The following is a 20,180-nucleotide window of genomic DNA, read 5'->3' as shown; positions in this document are numbered from 1 at the left end:
AACAGTTTCTGTAATGTTTGGTCATTAGGCCTGCTGATATATTTATGTGTTTGAGTTTATCAGGGATCAGTCGTATAAGTTTGGGTTCAGCTCAGTGTGATTCTGGTGTTGGGTTTATGGCTTTTCTGGTGTCATGTTTTTGTAAAGGAAATAAATGAAAAAGAAAATTCTGAGTATCTTTATTTTTGACAAAACGGTTTAACAATTGAGTTTTTACAGCTGAGGTTAAACTTCTAAAATTAACAAAAACAAAACTTTTGCAGACATGCAGCATAAAGGAACAATTTAATGGTTCAAGGGACACAAGAGGCGCTTTCACACCAAGTACTTTTCCCGGAACTTTTATTTCCTGGAAATATCTAGTAAATCGCGTACACACCAGAATAAGTCCCTGAGGGAGCCGCTGACGTCATTTATTCTTCTTCTTCTGCTTTGGGTTTATTGGCAGGCCGCAAACAACTTCATCACGGCGTATACTGCCACCCGAAGTCCCAGGTCATGACATCACTTCCTTGTCCTTAGGATAACACTTTATCAATTCTTTTGATCGTTCAATCCGCACTTTAATCCAAACATTTCTCTCTGCTCCATTCCGTTTCCTTTTATCTTGGCAGGCATCCAACATATATCCACATCCCGATCATCTTTAATATCTTTCTTCTGGCTTAAGAGTTCATCTCATTCCTAATATTAGTCCTTTACTCACTGTTCTTGATCCGTCCTTTGTTTACTCGCGGCCCTCCGCATGGATCAACAGCTGATCGTTGCGCTATCCTTACGCTCTGTCCACGGAGTATCCTTCTTCCATTCACAAATCTCAAAACCCGGAGTTCCAGTCAGCGATGCGTCTTTATCATCAGTTATTCCAGCGGTCCGGAGTCTTTGAATATGTCGTGGCCCATTCCTGTGGGCTATCTAGAACTGTGCCACGTCAACAGGGATCCGCTTCTTGACTCACACGTTAAAAACCATCCAAATAAAGCTCTGTAGGCGCTGATTTCTTTGCCTTCCTTGGCCGATTTATTTACTTCCATGTATTTAAACAAACAAAATAAACAAAATGATCAGTGTAACGTGAGGTCAAAGACTGTTCCGATTCCCTGTTCATTGCTGGAGACAAATTCCTCCTCACGCTCAGTCCCACCCCTTCCTTATATCACAGGTGTGGCTCGCGGTAAATCAAAGTTTTTCTCCGAATATTTAATTCGTACTAATACAAAAATGGAAAGAATATATTAAGATCTAAATTAATAAGAAAATAATACACTCATTGTCAACACAGAAAATGGCTCTAACAACATGAATACTTTGATTGAAGTGAAAAAACTCCATTATGATATTTCCCATAATCTGGGGAATTCTAAACTGGAGACCTGGGGATATTACAATCAGTATAACTATTTGATTTTGTGTGTGAAAAAATTAAAATGTAAATAGGAAATAAAAAAATAAATTAAAAAAAGTGTATTTTACATTTAAAAACGGTTTTCTTCATTATAGCAAGGGGAGCCAATTCAGTCTCACATCTAAACGTGTAATAACTACGTTGGTCCACAACTTGGGAAATAGTATTTATACAAAAACGCCTCTGAAATTGTAGGGTCCCTACGTTTTTTTTCACCATTCATTTCCAATGGCTGGCGTCTATGTCACGTGATCTTCAACTTTCTCTCAGCAGAAAAAAAAAAACTTGGCCGACCTTCGTTTTATTCTCTGAGGAAAATGCCTATTTTAAGGTTAGTTTGGCCATTAAAATGCGTTTTGATGTCATTTGATGCGATAAATATGAGTTGTTATTCAGATTATTTGTGCAGTGGATGTACATGGTATTAGCTTTGTTTGTTATTCTCCCGACCAGGAGAGAAGCGTAGGATAAATGAGACCAATGGAGTCTCTGGCATAATGTTCAAATGGGTACTTTAATTAAAATGGCGCGGTAATGTTACAAGAGATACGGGCCGTTTCTCAATCTCGAGGAAACTGGCTTCAAAGCCAATATTTCAAGGATACTACGTCATCGAGTGCCGCCGAAGGACTGTTCCAATCTCCAGCATACTTGGAATTCCACCGAGGCCACGTCCTTGGTTTCGGGGTAATTTCGAGGCTGCACATGGGTAGACTTCGCGTCCTTCAAATCCCCACAATGCTTTGCGCACGGACCAATTTCAAAAACCCTTGCGGAGAATGGCTGAACCAACGAAGCACAGCACACATTTAAATGTAAGTATGTATTGGCATAGAACATGTGTTGGTAAATATGTTACTTTGTTACATTTGTTTGTTATCACCAAAAATGTGTTCCGTGAAAGTAAAGCAAGTTCATAATTAGATAGACATCGTGAGGTATTTATTTTCGGTACAGTTTATCTTGAAACCGCTAGAGAGAATGGCACACTAGTTAGCCTGTTTCCTTCTTCTTTGTTTTCCGAAGCCGTGGCTTGGAAGTATACTTGCTTCGTTTCTGAAGGAAGTGACTTGGAAGTATGCGACTACCAAGCCAGTATCCTCGCGATTGAGAAACGGCCACGGTTCAGAGAGAAAACAGCTGTGCTCTCTCGAGAGCCAAGAAGAGAGAGCGAGAAACACGCACATTAGTGATGGGTCGTTCGCGAACGATTCGTTCTTTTTGAACAAATCTTTGAAGTGAACGAGATGAACTGATTCCTCCCACAAAACGATTTGTTTGTTTGTGTCGCCGCCTTCCGCCAAAAGCTAAAGAGAAGCAGTTTGCGAACGACGAACTTAAAGAACTGTTTCCTTCAGTTCTTTTATCTTATATCCCTTTCTTTCAAGAGGAGGGTCCCGTTAGGGCCCCTCCGAAATACTGGATGTTCCATCTACACAGAGTTGGACTCAGTTAGACAACTACCACAAATACAATGAAGTACTTTACTGTTGAACTCAGTACTAGTTGGACTTCTACCACAAGCAGGCTACTATGAAGTTATTTTACTGTGTACTCGTTTTATTTCTCATCAAATATGGCAAAAAACATGCAGTTTGACAGAGGATTAAAACTGTAACCAGAGCCCACACACACACACACACACACACACACACACACCCCCCCACACACACACACACCCCCCCACACACACACACACACACACACACACACACACACACACACACACACACACACACACACACACACACACAGGAGCGGGACATCCTCCTCAACCTGTCCGCCATAAATGCCTCAGAGGACGGATACCTGAACCGTAGCGCCCAGCTAGCTTAGCCGCTCGCTTAGCGATAAATACACACAGCGTTGTATTCTCCTCCCCCTGTCGGCCCTAAAAGCTTCAGAGGGCGGATACCTGAGCTCCATAGCGTGCCGTTAATGTGAAACACACACACACAGCGTTAGCGGGACATTCTCCTCCCCCTGTCAGCCCTAAAAGCTTCAGAGGACGGATACCTGAACCGTAGCGTCCAGCTAGCTTAGCCGCTATCTTAGCGATAAATACACACAGCGTTGTATTCTCCTCCCCCTGTCGGCCCTAAAAGATTCAGAGGGCGGATAGCTGAGCTCCGTAGCGGTTTAACAATGGCCAATTATATTTCTTAAATAATATATAGCCTATTCCCAGAGCATTATTCATGGGGCAACAAGGTGAGGTGTAAAATGTGTTTTAATATCATACATTTTACGCCAGCAAACTTCTTGTACGGACTTCGGCAGTAGTGAAGACTCACTGAACGAATTAAGTACAAAGACGAATCGTTCGCGAACGTGCAAATCACCAGAAGTCGTTCGCGAACCAGTGAACGAATCTTTAAAGTGAACTGAATCAAAAGATTTGTGTCCCCGAAGGGATTCGTAATGCCCATCACTAACGCACATCAGCTGTTTAAGTATCTTCCGATGGCTCCTCCTCGTGTGCCGGTTTGCGCTGCTGGGGCCGACCCTCCACTCGTCTTCAATGTCCGTTGTTGCGCATAACAGAGGACTCAGACATTGTACATTCAATTCATAACTAAACACGCCTTTTCTCCTCATATTCTCTTTCATGACTTTTCATTTATTGCATTTTAACGGCTGTAATTCGTTACTTTAATAATACTGGAAATACTTCACGGCAGTTATCATTTAGTCCCTGTTGTCATATAATACCCTTTTTTTTATATATATAAATGTTTTATTGAACATTTTTAAAACATACAAAAGCTCGGTGAGGATATCCTCAACTTATCAACATAAGACTTGAACTCATTTATGAAACAGGGAAAGGAGGGCTTGCCTCCTCTCCATTTACAACAATGTAAATGGTAATTACCCAAAATAATAATTATATTTACCAAATCAGATATAGGAGAGTCCAAATTATCAATATAATATAACATTTGATATATTTCGAAGGCCGGAATATTTGTTAATTTAAGTAACAACCAATCTCTCACATTCGCCCAAAACAATTCAGAAAAGGGCATCAGAAAAATAAATGTTCCAACGATTCATCAGATAAGTTAGGGTTTAAAATTAAATCTTGAATTAAAAAAAGTAGAAACCGGGTAGATTTTATTTATAATAATATTTATATTTATATATTATTTATTTCATATTTCTCTTTTTGATTATAATACTGATGAACGTTTAAAACAAAGCACTTTGGTAACTTACCACATACGTTTTAAAATGCTTAATAAGCACCGTAACTTCCATGATATAATTTCTCCGTCATAATCGGTTGTTTCCGTGAACGGCCAAACTGTTGTGTGACGGCAAATGCTGCGGCTGCAAGGCATTGTGGGGCAGCATTTTCTCCTCTCCTTTCAGTGAGGGAGGTCCAGTGGTTCCTAAGCTAAAGGAGGTTATAAAGGAAGTTTGAAACCTCCTTTCCTATCATGTAGAGAATTGGAACGGCACTTATCATGGCTGCCACTGAGGGACTTCCGGGTCATTTCACTCCGTTAGGAAGGTTCCTAAACTAAATGGACTATTCAACTGCAGCCTAGGAAAAGAGACTGCAGTGCTTTGAGAATCAAATGTACTTACACTATACGACGTGTTTATGATGTCATTAATGTGGGGAAACTACAGGTTTTTACTACATGGAGGTTTAATAAAAACGAGAGACTGCTGTAAACTCATCTAGAGACTCCACCGTGCTCTGACGCTGTTGCTTTATGCTTTATGAACGTGGACAACAGAGAAACATATTCTTCATGACGAAGGTTGGAATTGAAGTCACTCCGGTCCACACGTATTAATCCAGGAAAGGTGTAGTGTGTCCTATATTAGCCAGGCATAAACTCTATACATTAGAATCAAATATAAATACAAATATCTTTCTTGTAGCGGAAACATATCTGTGGGAAAATATGATACAAGTCTTTGTTGGTTACAGTAAATAATGAGAGCACGTACTCAGTGTTAGAGGAAAACTCTTTTATTCTTAAATATAATCTCAATAAATATTTACACCCCAACAGACGGATAGTTCTCACACTGTTTGTACATTCAGATTAAATGAATGAGTGGACATGAGATGTGTGATGGTGGAACTGGTTTTGGTTCGAGACATTTTGTATTTCCTTCATTCGTTTTCTTCTTGAAGCAACGGCTGTGGAATAAAAAAGATAAGGATTATAAAATACACGATTCAAATAATATCTCTTTATAGGAAATGGGAATTGCAGGTGCATACTGGGGCAGAGCGGCCATGTTTGAAGGATAAAGTCTGAATATCAGCCTTCGTTGGTTATCTGTCAGCTGTTTTGCATCAGAAATATAAATAAAGTATGCATATCAAAATAATGTCTATACAGAGGGAAGCTCTTTGCAGAAACAGGTCTTTTATTTTTCTGAATAGGTGACATTTGTTCTCATGAATTAAGAGAAGAATGAACAGATTACTGTAAATGATGATGGCGCCCTCTGCTGTTTGGATTTGGCGCTTACACATATTGGTCACTTCAACATATTAATAATAACGGGGGTTACAGGACCTTCAGATCTACGGGTTTAATGACAAATATACAGTCATCCAAACAGAGGTAAGATAGCTAATGTTATGCTAACTAAATGCTCTCAAAACATTGGCATAATTAATCTCCTGTTTATAAATATTGCGCTATTTAATGTTTAACTATGACTTAAAATATGTCAGTAAATACCTGTTGACTTTATAAACGGCGGTTGCTAACAAGTGTCTAAAAGAGACGAATAAACGTCATCACGCTCAACATTAGCTTCCTTTAGCTTAGCGGTGGTGAAGTCATGTGACCGTGCTGTAGTTCCTCTATAGCCCAACATTAGCCTCCTTTAGCTTAGCGGTGGTGAAGTCATGTGACCGTGCTGTAGTTCCTTTATAGCCCAACATTAGCCTCCTTTAGCTTAGCGGTGGTGAAGTCATGTGACCGTGCTGTAGTTCCTTTATAGCCCAACATTAGCCTCCTTTAGCTTAGCGGTGGTGACGTGAAGTCATGTGACCGTGCTGTAGTTCCTTTATAGCCCAACATTAGCCTCCTTTAGCTTAGCGGTGGTGACGTGAAGTCATGTGACCGTGCTGTAGTTCCTTTATAGCCCAACATTAGCCTCCTTTAGATTAGCGGTGGTGACGTGAAGTCATGTGACCGTGCTGTAGTTCCTTTATAGCCCAACATTAGCCTCCTTTAGATTAGCGGTGGTGACGTGAAGTCATGTGACCGTGCTGTAGTTCCTTTATAGCCCAACATTAGCCACCTTTAGCTTAGCAGTGGAGACGTGAAGTCATGTGACCGTGCTGTAGTTCCTTTATAGCCCAACATTAGCCACCTTTAGCTTAGCGGTGGTGACGTGAAGTCATGTGACTGTGCTGTAGTTCCTTTATAGCCCAACATTAGCCACCTTTAGCTTAGCGGTGGAGACGTGAAGTCATGTGACTGTGCTGTAGTTCCTTTATAGCCCAACATTAGCCACCTTTAGCTTAGCAGTGGAGACGTGAAGTCATGTGACCGTGCTGTAGTTCCTTTATAGCCCAACATTAGCCTCCTTTAGCTTAGCGGTGGTGAAGTCATGTGACCGTGCTGTAGTTCCTTTATAGCCCAACATTAGCCTCCTTTAGCTTAGCGGTGGTGAAGTCATGTGACCGTGCTGTAGTTCCTTTATAGCCCAACATTAGCCTCCTTTAGCTTAGCGGTGGTGACGTGAAGTCATGTGACCGTGCTGTAGTTCCTTTATAGCCCAACATTAGCCTCCTTTAGCTTAGCGGTGGTGACGTGAAGTCATGTGACCGTGCTGTAGTTCCTTTATAGCCCAACATTAGCCTCCTTTAGATTAGCGGTGGTGACGTGAAGTCATGTGACCGTGCTGTAGTTCCTTTATAGCCCAACATTAGCCTCCTTTAGATTAGCGGTGGTGACGTGAAGTCATGTGACCGTGCTGTAGTTCCTTTATAGCCCAACATTAGCCACCTTTAGCTTAGCAGTGGAGACGTGAAGTCATGTGACCGTGCTGTAGTTCCTTTATAGCCCAACATTAGCCACCTTTAGCTTAGCGGTGGTGACGTGAAGTCATGTGACCGTGCTGTAGTTCCTTTATAGCCCAACATTAGCCACCTTTAGCTTAGCGGTGGAGACGTGAAGTCATGTGACTGTGCTGTAGTTCCTTTATAGCCCAACATTAGCCACCTTTAGCTTAGCGGTGGAGACGTGAAGTCATGTGACTGTGCTGTAGTTCCTTTATAGCCCAACATTAGCCACCTTTAGCTTAGCAGTGGAGACGTGAAGTCATGTGACCGTGCTGTAGTTCCTTTATAGCCCAACATTAGCCTCCTTTAGCTTAGCGGTGGTGACGTGAAGTCATGTGACCGTGCTGTAGTTCCTTTATAGCCCAACATTAGCCTCCTTTAGCTTAGCGGTGGTGATGTGAAGTCATGTGACCGTGCTGTAGTTCCTTTATAGCCCAACATTAGCCTCCTTTAGCTTAGCGGTGGTGACGTGAAGTCATGTGACCGTGCTGTAGTTCCTTTATAGCCCAACATTAGCCACCTTTAGCTTAGCAGTGGAGACGTGAAGTCATGTGACCGTGCTGTAGTTCCTTTATAGCCCAACATTAGCCACCTTTAGCTTAGCGGTGGTGACGTGAAGTCATGTGACCGTGCTGTAGTTCCTTTATAGCCCAACATTAGCCTCCTTTAGCTTAGCGGTGGTGACGTGAAGTCATGTGACCGTGCTGTAGTTCCTTTATAGCCCAACATTAGCCTCCTTTAGCTTAGCGGTGGTGATGTGAAGTCATGTGACCGTGCTGTAGTTCCTTTATAGCCCAACATTAGCCTCCTTTAGCTTAGCGGTGGTGACGTGAAGTCTTGTGACCGTGCTGTAGTTCCTTTATAGCCCAACATTAGCCGCCTTTAGCTTAGCGGTGGTGACGTGAAGTCATGTGACCGTGTTGTAGTTCCTTTATAGCCCAACATTCGCCTCCTTTAGCTTAGCGGTGGTGACGTGAAGTCATGTGACCGTGTTGTAGTTCCTTTGTAGCCCAACATTAGCCTCCTTTAGCTTAGCGGTGGTAACGTGAAGTCATGTGACCGTGTTGTAGTTCCTTTATAGCCCAACATTAGCCTCCTTTAGCTTAGCGGTGGTGACGTGAAGTCATGTGACCGTGCTGTAGTTCCTTTATAGCCCAACATTAGCCTCCTTTAGCTTAGCGGTGGTGACGTGAAGTCATGTGACCGTGTTGTAGTTCCTTTATAGCCCAACATTAGCCTCCTTTAGCTTAGCGGTGGTGACGTGAAGTCTTGTGACCGTGCTGTAGTTCCTTTATAGCCCAACATTAGCCGCCTTTAGCTTAGCGGTGGTGACGTGAAGTCATGTGACCGTGCTGTAGTTCCTTTATAGCCCAACATTAGCCTCCTTTAGCTTAGCGGTGGTGACGTGAAGTCATGTGACCGTGTTGTAGTTCCTTTATAGCCCAACATTAGCCTCCTTTAGCTTAGCGGTGGTGACGTGAAGTCATGTGACCGTGTTGTAGTTCCTTTGTAGCCCAACATTAGCCTCCTTTAGCTTAGCGGTGGTAACGTGAAGTCATGTGACCGGGCTGTAGTTCCTTTATAGCCCAACATTAGCCGCCTTTAGCTTAGCGGTGGTGACGTGAAGTCATGTGACCGTGCTGTAGTTCCTTTATAGCCCAACATTAGCCTCCTTTAGCTTAGCGGTGGTGACGTGAAGTCATGTGACCGTGTTGTAGTTCCTTTATAGCCCAACATTAGCCTCCTTTAGCTTAGCGGTGGTAACGTGAAGTCATGTGACCGTGTTGTAGTTCCTTTGTAGCCCAACATTAGCCTCCTTTAGCTTAGCGGTGGTGACGTGAAGTCATGTGACCGTGCTGTAGTTCCTTTATAGCCCAACATTAGCCACCTTTAGCTTAGCGGTGGTGACGTGAAGTCATGTGACCGGGCTGTAGTTCCTTTATAGCCTAGTGTTAGCGTTTTACTTCAGAAATCATAAAGTGGTGTTAACATGTGGAGATTATCCTGCTGAACTAAAGGTGTAAGTATTATGTGATGTATTCTTTTCTGCAATAATCCAAAATCACATGTTAATTGGCTTTTTGTGGAGGGAGCCCGAGCAAATCTAATTCCGTGTCTACAGAAACATCCTTCAAAGACGGCCGACATGCGGTTGAATGCATCACATCCCCAGTATTCCCTTTAGCATGTTCTCACCGTGTACACCAGATCCTCCGGCCTGGACTCCGGTCTCTGCCAGTTCTGATTGGACAGAATCCTCATGACCACGAGTCCGAAGGCAACGATCAAAACTCCCAACGAGTTCCCCAACACGGCCTCGGAGGGAAGGTCCGAATACGATTGAACTCCTTTACTGTGGGGGGACACGATAAAGAGGGTCATTTTAGGGTCTTATCTTCAAATAGATAAAAGGTATTTAAAGGTCTCCTAGTATACTGTTCTTCATCAATATATCACAGGTCTCAGATATATCCAGAGCCTGTCTCTGATTGGCTGAAAGACCAAACAGATCATTGCAGCATTACCCATAATCCCCTCTGTTTCCAAAGTGCTGATTCTCTGTCTGTTACTTTAGATGAAAATAAGGAGCCCCTCCCCACGCCCCTCTGAGAGAGATTTGGTTACAAATAACTCAATGGAGCTCTAGGAGGAGATTCAGGTGATAAGGGGGGGGGGGGGGGGGGGGGGGGGGGGGGGGGCGTTATGACATCATAAAGTGCCCATAATCTGATCAGCTCCTTTTCAGACAAGTTTTTATAGAAAAGGATCAAAAAGAGAGAGAATCTTTGCTCCTGAAACTTTCAGAGTCTCTTTCCACAGAGGGGACACATGTTGATGTAGAAGAGACATGAAGAAGAGGGGACACATGTTGATGTAGAAGAGACATGAAGAAGAGGGGACACATGTTGATGTAGAAGAGACATGAAGAAGAGGGGACACATGTTGATGTAGAAGAGACATGAAGAAGAGGGGACACATGTTGATGTAGAAGAGACATGAAGAAGAGGGGACACATGTTGATGTAGAAGAGACATGGAGAAGAGGGGACACATGTTGATGTAGAAGACACATGGAGAAGAGGGGACACATGTTGATGTAGAAGAGACATGAAGAAGAGGGGACACATGTTGATGTAGAAGAGACATGAAGAAGAGGGGACACATGTTGATGTAGAAGAGACATGGAGAAGAGGGGACACATGTTGATGTAGAAGAGACATGAAGAAGAAGGGACACATGTTGATGTAGAAGAGACATGAAGAAGAGGGGACACATGTTGATGTAGAAGAGACATGAAGAAGAGGGGACACATGTTGATGTAGAAGAGACATGAAGAAGAGGGGACACATGTTGATGTAGAAGAGACATGGAGAAGAGGGGACACATGTTGATGTAGAAGAGACATGAAGAAGAGGGGACACATGTTGATGTAGAAGAGACATGAAGAAGAAGGGACACATGTTGATGTAGAAGAGACATGGAGAAGAGGGGACACATGTTGATGTAGAGAGACATGGAGAAGAGGGGACACATGTTGATGTAGAAGAGACATGGAGAAGAGGGGACACATGTTGATTTAGAAGAGACATGGAGAAGAGGGGACACATGTTGATGTAGAAGAGACATGAAGAAGTGGATCTTGAATAACAGGTCCCTTTAAACTCACAGAACAAAGAAGAGTTTCTCGTTGATGCCGGAGATGCAGGCGGCGACGCTGAGCACCAGGATGCCCCCCCCCATCCAGACATGGAGGGGCTTCAGGAGGCCTCTCAGCGAGGGGGGGGAACAGGGGAGGAGAAACACCCCCGCACCAAACACCCACTGAACAGGGGACATTGTGGAGATTTTAACATTTTTAATTTGTATCAATTATTGTGATATTTTAAATTGATTTAGAATTATTTCTCAATTGTAAGTTGACATACAATAAATAAATGGTAATAATAGTTGTAATAAATATATAATAACAAAATACCGATACAGATAAAATAATAATAATACTAGTAATAAATAAATAATAATAAAATCCTACTTTCCAAAAAATAAAGATTGATTTAAGTCACTTTGACTCATTAGTGCCTTATTTTAGATGACTGAATTCAGTGCATTTGAGGCGGATAGAGTATATTGAGTTCCCGCAGGTAGAGTTCACCTGCAGGGCGAACAGAGCCGTGGCAGCGATCCCGATCCAGCTGTGCAGAGAGTACAGGTTGGGCGTGTTGTTCTTGTTGTGGAAGTCGAACACGGCACACAGACCGACGATGGAGAAGATGAGAGCGAGCAGCATGAGGCCGGCGTGAAGAAGCTTCCAGGGCAACTTGTTCTGACCCCAGGTCAGCGGGACGCGGTACAGCACCGCTCCTGAAACAGGAAGTAAAGAGAGGTTAGAGGACCATAGATAGGCTTCGAGTCACCACCGCTAAGCTAAAGGCGGCTAATGTTGGGCTATAAAGGAACTACAGCACGGTCACATGACTTCACGTCACCACCGCTAAGCTAAAGGTGGCTAATGTTGGGCTATAAAGGAACTACAGCACGGTCACATGACTTCACGTCACCACCACTAAGCTAAAGGAGGCTAATGTTGGGCTATAAAGGAACTACAGCACGGTCACATGACTTCACGTCACCACCGCTAAGCTAAAGGAGGCTAATGTTGGGCTATAAAGGAACTACAGCACGGTCACATGACTTCACGTCACCACCGCTAAGCTAAAGGTGGCTAATGTTGGGCTATAAAGGAACTACAGCACGGTCACATGACTTCACGTCACTACCGCTAAGCTAAAGGTGGCTAATGTTGGGCTATAAAGGAACTACAGCACGGTCACATGACTTCACGTCACCACCGCTAAGCTAAAGGAGGCTAATGTTGGGCTATAAAGGAACTACAGCACGGTCACATGACTTCACGTCACCACCGCTAAGCTAAAGGAGGCTAATGTTGGGCTATAAAGGAACTACAGCACGGTCACATGACTTCACGTCACCACCGCTAAGCTAAAGGAGGCTAATGTTGGGCTATAAAGGAACTACAGCACGGTCACATGACTTCACGTCACCACCGCTAAGCTAAAGGCGGCTAATGTTGGGCTATAAAGGAACTACAGCACGGTCACATGACTTCACGTCACCACCGCTAAGCTAAAGGAGGCTAATGTTGGGCTATAAAGGAACTACAGCACGGTCACATGACTTCACATCACCACCGCTAAGCTAAATGAGGCTAATGTTGGGCGTGATGACGTTTTGTCGTCTCATTTAGACACTTGTTAGCTATCCGATTACGTGCTATGTTGTGCTTACTGAATCTATCTTACATGAAGTTAGCATAACATTAGCCTTTCTTTGATTCAGTTAGCATAACATTAGCCTTTCTTTGATTCAGTTAGCATAACATTAGCCTTTCTTTGATTCAGTTAGCATAACATTAGCCTTTCTTTGTTTCAGTTAGCATAACATTAGCCTTGCTTTGTTTCAGTTAGCATAACATTAGCCTTTCTTTGATTCAGTTAGCATAACATTAGCCTTTCTTTGATTCAGTTAGCATAACATTAGCCTTTCTTTGTTTCAGTTAGCATAACATTAGCCTTGCTTTGTTTCAGTTAGCATAACATTAGCCTTGCTTTGATTCAGTTAGCATAACATTAGCCTTTCTTTTATTCAGTTAGCATAACATTAGCCTTGCTTTGTTTCAGTTAGCGTAACATTAGCCTTGCTTTGTTTCAGTTAGCATAACATTAGCCTTGCTTTGTTTCAGTTAGCATAACATTAGCTTTGCTTTGTTTCAGTTAGCATAACATTAGCCTTGCTTTGTTTCAGTTAGAATAACATTAGCCTTTCTTTGATTCAGTTAGCATAACATTAGCCTTGCTTTGTTTCAGTTAGCATAACATTAGCCTTGCTTTGTTTCAGTTAGCATAACATTAGCCTTTCTTTTATTCAGTTAGCATAACATTAGCCTTTCTTTGATTCAGTTAGCATAACATTAGCCTTTCTTTGATTCAGTTAGCATAACATTAGCCTTTCTTTGATTCAGTTAGCATAACATTAGCCTTTCTTTGTTTCAGTTAGCATAACATTAGCCTTGCTTTGTTTCAGTTAGCATAACATTAGCCTTTCTTTGATTCAGTTAGCATAACATTAGCCTTTCTTTGATTCAGTTAGCATAACATTAGCCTTTCTTTGTTTCAGTTAGCATAACATTAGCCTTGCTTTGTTTCAGTTAGCATAACATTAGCCTTGCTTTGATTCAGTTAGCATAACATTAGCCTTTCTTTTATTCAGTTAGCATAACATTAGCCTTGCTTTGTTTCAGTTAGCGTAACATTAGCCTTGCTTTGTTTCAGTTAGCATAACATTAGCCTTGCTTTGTTTCAGTTAGCATAACATTAGCTTTGCTTTGTTTCAGTTAGCATAACATTAGCCTTGCTTTGTTTCAGTTAGCATAACATTAGCCTTTCTTTGATTCAGTTAGCATAACATTAGCCTTGCTTTGTTTCAGTTAGCATAACATTAGCCTTGCTTTGTTTCAGTTAGCATAACATTAGCCTTTCTTTTATTCAGTTAGCATACCATTAGCCTTGCTTTGTTTCAGTTAGCATAAAATTAGCCTTGCTTTGTTTCAGTTCGCGTAACATTAGCCTTGCTTTGTTTCAGTTAGCATAACATTAGCCTTTCTTTGATTCAGTTAGCATAACATTAGCCTTTCTTTGATTCAGTTAGCATAACATTAGCCTATCTTTGATTCTGTTAGCATAACATTAGCCTATCTTTGATTCTGTTAGCATAACATTAGCCTTTCTTTGTTTCAGTTAGCATAACATTAGCCTTTCTTTGTTTCAGTTAGCATAACATTAGCCTTTCTTTGATTCAGTTAGCATAACATTAGCCTTTCTTTGATTCAGTTAGCATAACATTAGCCTTTCTTTGTTTCAGTTAGCATAACATTAGCCTTTCTTTGATTCAGTTAGCATAACATTAGCCTTTCTTTGATTCAGTTAGCATAACATTAGCCTTTCTTTGTTTCAGTTAGCATAACATTAGCCTATCTTTGATTCTGTTAGCATAACATTAGCCTTTCTTTGTTTCAGTTAGCATAACATTAGCCTTTCTTTGTTTCAGTTAGCATAACATTAGCCTTTCTTTGATTCAGTTAGCATAACATTAGCCTTTCTTTGATTCAGTTAGCATAACATTAGCCTTTCTTTGTTTCAGTTAGCATAACATTAGCCTTTCTTTGATTCAGTTAGCATAACATTAGCCTTTCTTTGTTTCAGTTAGCATAACATTAGCCTTTCTTTGATTCAGTTAGCATAACATTAGCCTTGCTTTGTTTCAGTTAGCATAACATTAGCCTTTCTTTGTTTCAGTTAGCATAACATTAGCCTTGCTTTGATTCAGTTAGCATAACATTAGCCTTTCTTTGATTCAGTTAGCATAACATTAGCCTTGCTTTGTTTCAGTTAGCATAACATTAGCCTTTCTTTGTTTCAGTTAGCATAACATTAGCCTTTCTTTGATTCAGTTAGCATAACATTAGCCTTTATTTGATTCAGTTAGCATAACATTAGCCTATCTTTGATTCTGTTAGCATAACATTAGCCTTGCTTTGTTTCAGTTAGCATAACATTAGCCTTTCTTTGATTCAGTTAGCATAACATTAGCCTTTCTTTGTTTCAGTTAGCATAACATTAGCCTTTCTTTGATTCAGTTAGCATAACATTAGCCTTTCTTTGTTTCAGTTAGCATAACATTAGCCTTTCTTTGATTCAGTTAGCATAACATTAGCCTTTCTTTGATTCAGTTAGCATAACATTAGCCTTGCTTTGTTTCAGTTAGCATAACATTAGCCTATCTTTGATTCAGTTAGCATAACATTAGCCTTTATTTGATTCAGTTAGCATAACATTAGCCTATTTTTGATTCAGTGCAAAAATGCACATTTCCGGCTTCAGGACTCATTCCTGCACCACTCCATTGCTATGGGTTTTATTGTTTCACTACTGAACTGCTTCCTCCCTCTATTGTCTTATTAGAGGTTGTGAAGCAGAAGTGAGAAACAGAAGTGAGAGTGAGAGTCTATATATTTGTCCTTTATCTCACCGTTCCCATAGAGCAGCAGCAGGCCGCTCACCATCAGGACTGGATGCCAGTTAAACTGCAGCGCTGACCCGTCCCACGCAAAGCCCCCCCGCCAGTAGCTGCTCCACACACTCACACACACCAACACACACACACTCAGGCTCAGCAGCAGCAGGTAGCTCAGGTAGAAGCTCAGGACGGACGCCATGACGGACGGGTCTGAGGCCTGGGACAGAAGAGGTGAGGGGGTGCAGCAGTATCATTTTGTAATCAATATATATTTCTGTGTGACGCAAAACATAAAAGGCAACCGTTCAGATAAGGTCAAATTCATCTGTTCAGATCTGAAGAAATTACTTTGGGCTTAATTATATAAACACTAGAAACAGCGCACATATACAAATGAGTGACATTTATCTTAAATTATTTAAAACAATCTTAACTTCTCTATTAACAAAATGTGAATAAAAGCGGTTGAATAATTGTCGATCATTTCCTCTCACCTTTACCTGCCCCTCTTTATCAATCAGCCACATTTGAAACTCTTTATAACACTGACAATAAGCTGGATGATAAATACATGTAATGCATTTTAAGCGTGTGTAATCTTCTAAATTAAACTTATCAACAAAATCAAGCTCGGTTTAAAACGTACATATGCACCTGCCCCTTTCCTAAATCAATCAAGATGGAGCAACTCTCCATAATGTATTCTAAACTCCACCTGCGGCCTTTATTAATCAGCACCACTTCAAACCCTTTCCAATGAGACGATGATATATTGGATTATCTGAGAGCATGTCTTACCTGCAGCTGCAGCTCGTCTGGACTAAAGGAAAACCAGAAATAAGTGACGGTGTTATCTGGTGATTTCCCCTTTTATTCTCGACGGATACTCACTGTGTTGGTGTTTCTCACTTCCTGTTTCTCCTCTGTAGATAAACTCTCACTTCCTCTTCCAGTCGAGCAGAGGGGGGAGAGGGGGAGGCTGAGGGAACAGCTGGAGGAACAGCTGGGAGAACTATGCATCTAATTCTATATCCACTACCTGTGAATACACATATCACAGAGAGAGAAGTCAGAAGTGAAACTTTAAAGGTCCCCGATTCTACTGTTTCTCATCCAAAACACACACGAGCAGTCCGTTATCAGACAGGCAAACAAAATGGAGTCTGATCCCATCCACATACTCCACCTAGAATTCCAGCTCCGACCTTCTGGTAGAAGATTCAGGGTTCCCAAGAGCAGGCTGAACCGCTATAAGCACTCATTCCTACCTATGTCCATTAAGCTTCTGAACATTCACATGAAATGAAATGTACTTTTTAAATGTTGGCCATGAGAGTTGTCCAATAGGTCGCCATTGTCAGTATGTGCGTATTGTGTTTGTTCAAACGGTGTATGACTGATGGTATGTGTGTGTCTCTTAAAGTCCACTATGTTTGTATATGTACATGTATGTGGAACTGCAGGACGGAGTCCAGAACAAATGTCCTTACGGGGACGATAAAGTATATCGTATCGTATCAATACATCACAGGTCTAAGATATACACAGAGCCTCTCTCTGATTGCTGAAACACCAAACAGATCATTGCAGCATTACCCATAATCCCCTCTGTTTCAGCCCTGTTTCCAAAGTGCTGATTCTCTGTCTGTTACTTTAGATGAAAATAAGGAGCCCCTCCCCACGCCCCTCTGAGAGACATTTGGTTACAAAGAACTCAATGGTGCTCTAGGAGGAGATTCAGGTGATAAGGGGGGGGGGGGGGGGGGGGGGGGGGGGTTACCTTGGTTGCTGATTGGCTAATGGTTACACAAGACAACACATCGTTATGACATCATCAAGTGACCAAAATCTGATCAGCTCATTTCAGACAGGTTTTTATAGAAATGGATCAAAAAGAGAGAGAATCTTTGTTCCTGAAACTTTCAGAGTCTCTTTCCACAGAGGGGACACATGTTGATGTAGAAGAGACATGAAGAAGAGGGGACACATGTTGATGTAGAAGAGACATAAAGAAGAGGGGACACATGTTGATGTAGAAGAGACATGAAGAAGAGGGGACACATGTTGATGTAGAAGAGACATGGAGAAGAGGGGACACATGTTGATGAAGAAGAGACATGAAGAAGAGGGGACACATGTTGATGTAGAAGAGACATGGAGAAGAGGGGACACATGTTGATGTAGAAGAGACATGAAGAAGAGGGGACACATGTTGATGAAGAAGAGACATGAAGAAGAGGGGACATGTTGATGTAGAAGAGACATGGAGAAGAGGGGACACATGTTGATGTAGAAGAGACATGGAGAAGAGAGGACACATGTTGATGTAGAAGAGACATGAAGAAGAGGGGACACATGTTGATGTAGAAGAGACATGAAGAAGAGGGGACACATGTTGATGTAGAAGAGACATGAAGAAGAGGAGACATGTTGATGTAGAAGAGACATGGAGAAGAGGGGACACATGTTGATGTAGAAGAGACATGGAGAAGAGGGGACACATGTTGATGTAGAAGAGACATGGAGAAGAGGGGACACATGTTGATGTAGAAGAGACATGAAGAAGAGGATTTTAAATAATAGGGGACCTTTAACTAGGTTTTTATTATATATATTTTTTTCTTATTATATTTTTTATGTTATTATATATTTTTTCAAATACTTCTCTATCAATGTTTTTAATTTTTGTTTACTTTTATGTATGCACTACGACATCAAGTCAAATTCCTCGTACGTGTCGACCCACCTAAATCTGTTTCCCCTCGATGCCATTGGCTCTGACGGTTAGAAAGAGATCATCAAAATCGACTCAGGGTTCAGAGAAAGGTCAAATCCACCCAGATCCCCTCAGAGGTGCAGTGTGTTTTCTAAATCTCAGGTTAACAGGTTAAAGGTCAGAGATGGGTTTGAGTAACAGGAACACAGGAACGTGATGTCTGGGGATGCAACATGGATGAGAGGAATATGAAACAGTTAGAAAAGAGTCAACAGAACTATCTTTCACAGGAAGGGGTAGAGGAATGTGAGATTTGGTTCTGGAGATGATCAAAGATCTGGAACAAACATCTCGATCTGACAAACAGAATATCAGACGTTCATAAAGATGGAGAGAAAAGCTCCAGATGAGATGAAGCTTGAAGACAAGATGTTATAACAGCTGTTAGTGGAAACAGGAAACAGCTCATTCAAGAGGACTATAAAATAATATATAAAAACACTGAAGTAGATTTAACAGTACAAACTACAAAGAGGTAGAATAATCCCAGATACAAGTTTACAAGATATTCAATCGAGTTTTTTTTTTTTTAAAGTAAACTTACCCGAGGTTAAAAACACACACACACACACATATAAATATATATATAAATACACACATTAAGGTTTTTATACAAATACAAGGAAGTAGAAAAATAGATGGAAGTAGACTCAACCAGGTTAACAAAACTAAGTACTTAGATATTGTACTTGAGTAAAAGTAGAAGTACTCAGGTCTTGTACTTGAGTAAAAGTAGGAGTACTCAGATATTGTACTTGAGTAAAAGTAGAAGTACTCAGATCCTGTACTCGAGTAAAAGTAGAAGTACTCACATCTAGTACTTGAGTCAAAGGAGAAGTACTCAGATCTTGTACTTGAGTAAAAGTAGAAGTACTCAGATCTTGTACTTGAGTAAAAGTAGAAGTACTCAGATCCTGTACTCGAGTAAAAGTAGAAGTACTCAGATCTAGTACTTGAGTCAAAGTAGAAGTACTCAGATCTTGTTCTTGAGTCAAAGTAGAAGTACTCAGATCTTGTTCTTGAGTAAAAGTAGAAGTACCAGAGTGTAGGAATACTCTGTTACAGTAAAAGTCCTGCATTCAAAATGTTCGTCAAGTAAAAGTATTAAAGTATTCTCATCAAAATATAGTAAAAGTAGCGACAGTAAAAGTAGTCATTGTGCAGATTGGTCCATTTCAGAATAATAGATATGATATGTTTTATAATGATTGATCGTTAAAGTTTTCTCAAAGCTAAAAAATAACCGATAATATTTTCCAGAATAAAAGTACACACCCTGCCACAGTTTGGTATGAATATATTATCAGAGCAAATACTTAGTTTAGGAATCTCATTATGATGTTTGTAACCGTTCAGGACCTTAAAGGACCTTTCTTTAGCCCTATTGTCCAATCACAGTAGCTTAAAAACGTTTTACCAATTGAATCTTGATTTATACTACGGGAACTTGCGATGTTCAGTTTAAATCCATATGTTATGAACACAGAAGGACCTTAAATGACCTTTCTGTAACCTTAACAGAGTGTAAACTTTAACCAACATAAATACTTCCCCAACAAACCAACATGTTCAAGGTAAACAGACAACATCAACATCAAGAAAAGAGGGCTAATCAAGTGTTTATAATATCAACGTCCAAAGTTACGTATCATACAAACACAGAAACGAACAAATACTTCACGTTTTAGAATATGACATTAATGTACCTGGTTCAGAAACACCTCGCGCTGATGAACAGCGATGAACAGTGGAGAACAGTGGAGGATAAAAGCTGCATTTGAGGTGAAAGACATCCAAATAACGGGAGAAATCTACCTGAGACGCTTCCTTATTGACAGCGCAAGGCATTCTGGTAAA

The 20,180-nt window shown here is 41.1% G+C and overlaps 1 protein-coding gene across 2 annotated transcripts; it reads right to left on the bottom strand.

Moving 5' to 3' along the window:
• Nucleotides 1-5,377: 5,377 nt before the first annotated feature.
• cyb561a3a (cytochrome b561 family, member A3a) lies at nt 5,378-20,164 on the bottom strand. Of its 2 annotated transcripts, XM_079687707.1 has the most exons (7): nt 20,030-20,164; nt 16,439-16,586; nt 15,560-15,764; nt 11,607-11,815; nt 11,121-11,275; nt 9,651-9,807; nt 5,378-5,567 (listed from the first exon to the last, which is right to left on the bottom strand). In XM_079687707.1, exons 2-7 carry the CDS (start codon nt 16,565-16,567, stop codon nt 5,541-5,543), a joined length of 882 nt encoding a protein of 293 aa, XP_079543833.1. In that variant the 5' UTR covers nt 16,568-16,586; nt 20,030-20,164; the 3' UTR covers nt 5,378-5,540. The 2 variants fall into 2 exon arrangements, with proteins under 2 accessions (XP_079543833.1, XP_079543834.1); XM_079687708.1 differs by lacking the exon at nt 20,030-20,164 and having other exon boundaries at nt 16,346-16,580.
• Nucleotides 20,165-20,180: the final 16 nt, after the last annotated feature.

Source organism: Notothenia rossii (assembly GCF_949606895.1).
Source record: "Notothenia rossii genome assembly, chromosome: 6".
Classification (NCBI taxonomy): domain Eukaryota; kingdom Metazoa; phylum Chordata; class Actinopteri; order Perciformes; family Nototheniidae; genus Notothenia; species Notothenia rossii.
The sequence above is the reverse complement of the archived record's forward strand: the minus strand, read 5'-3'. Positions and strand labels throughout refer to the sequence as shown.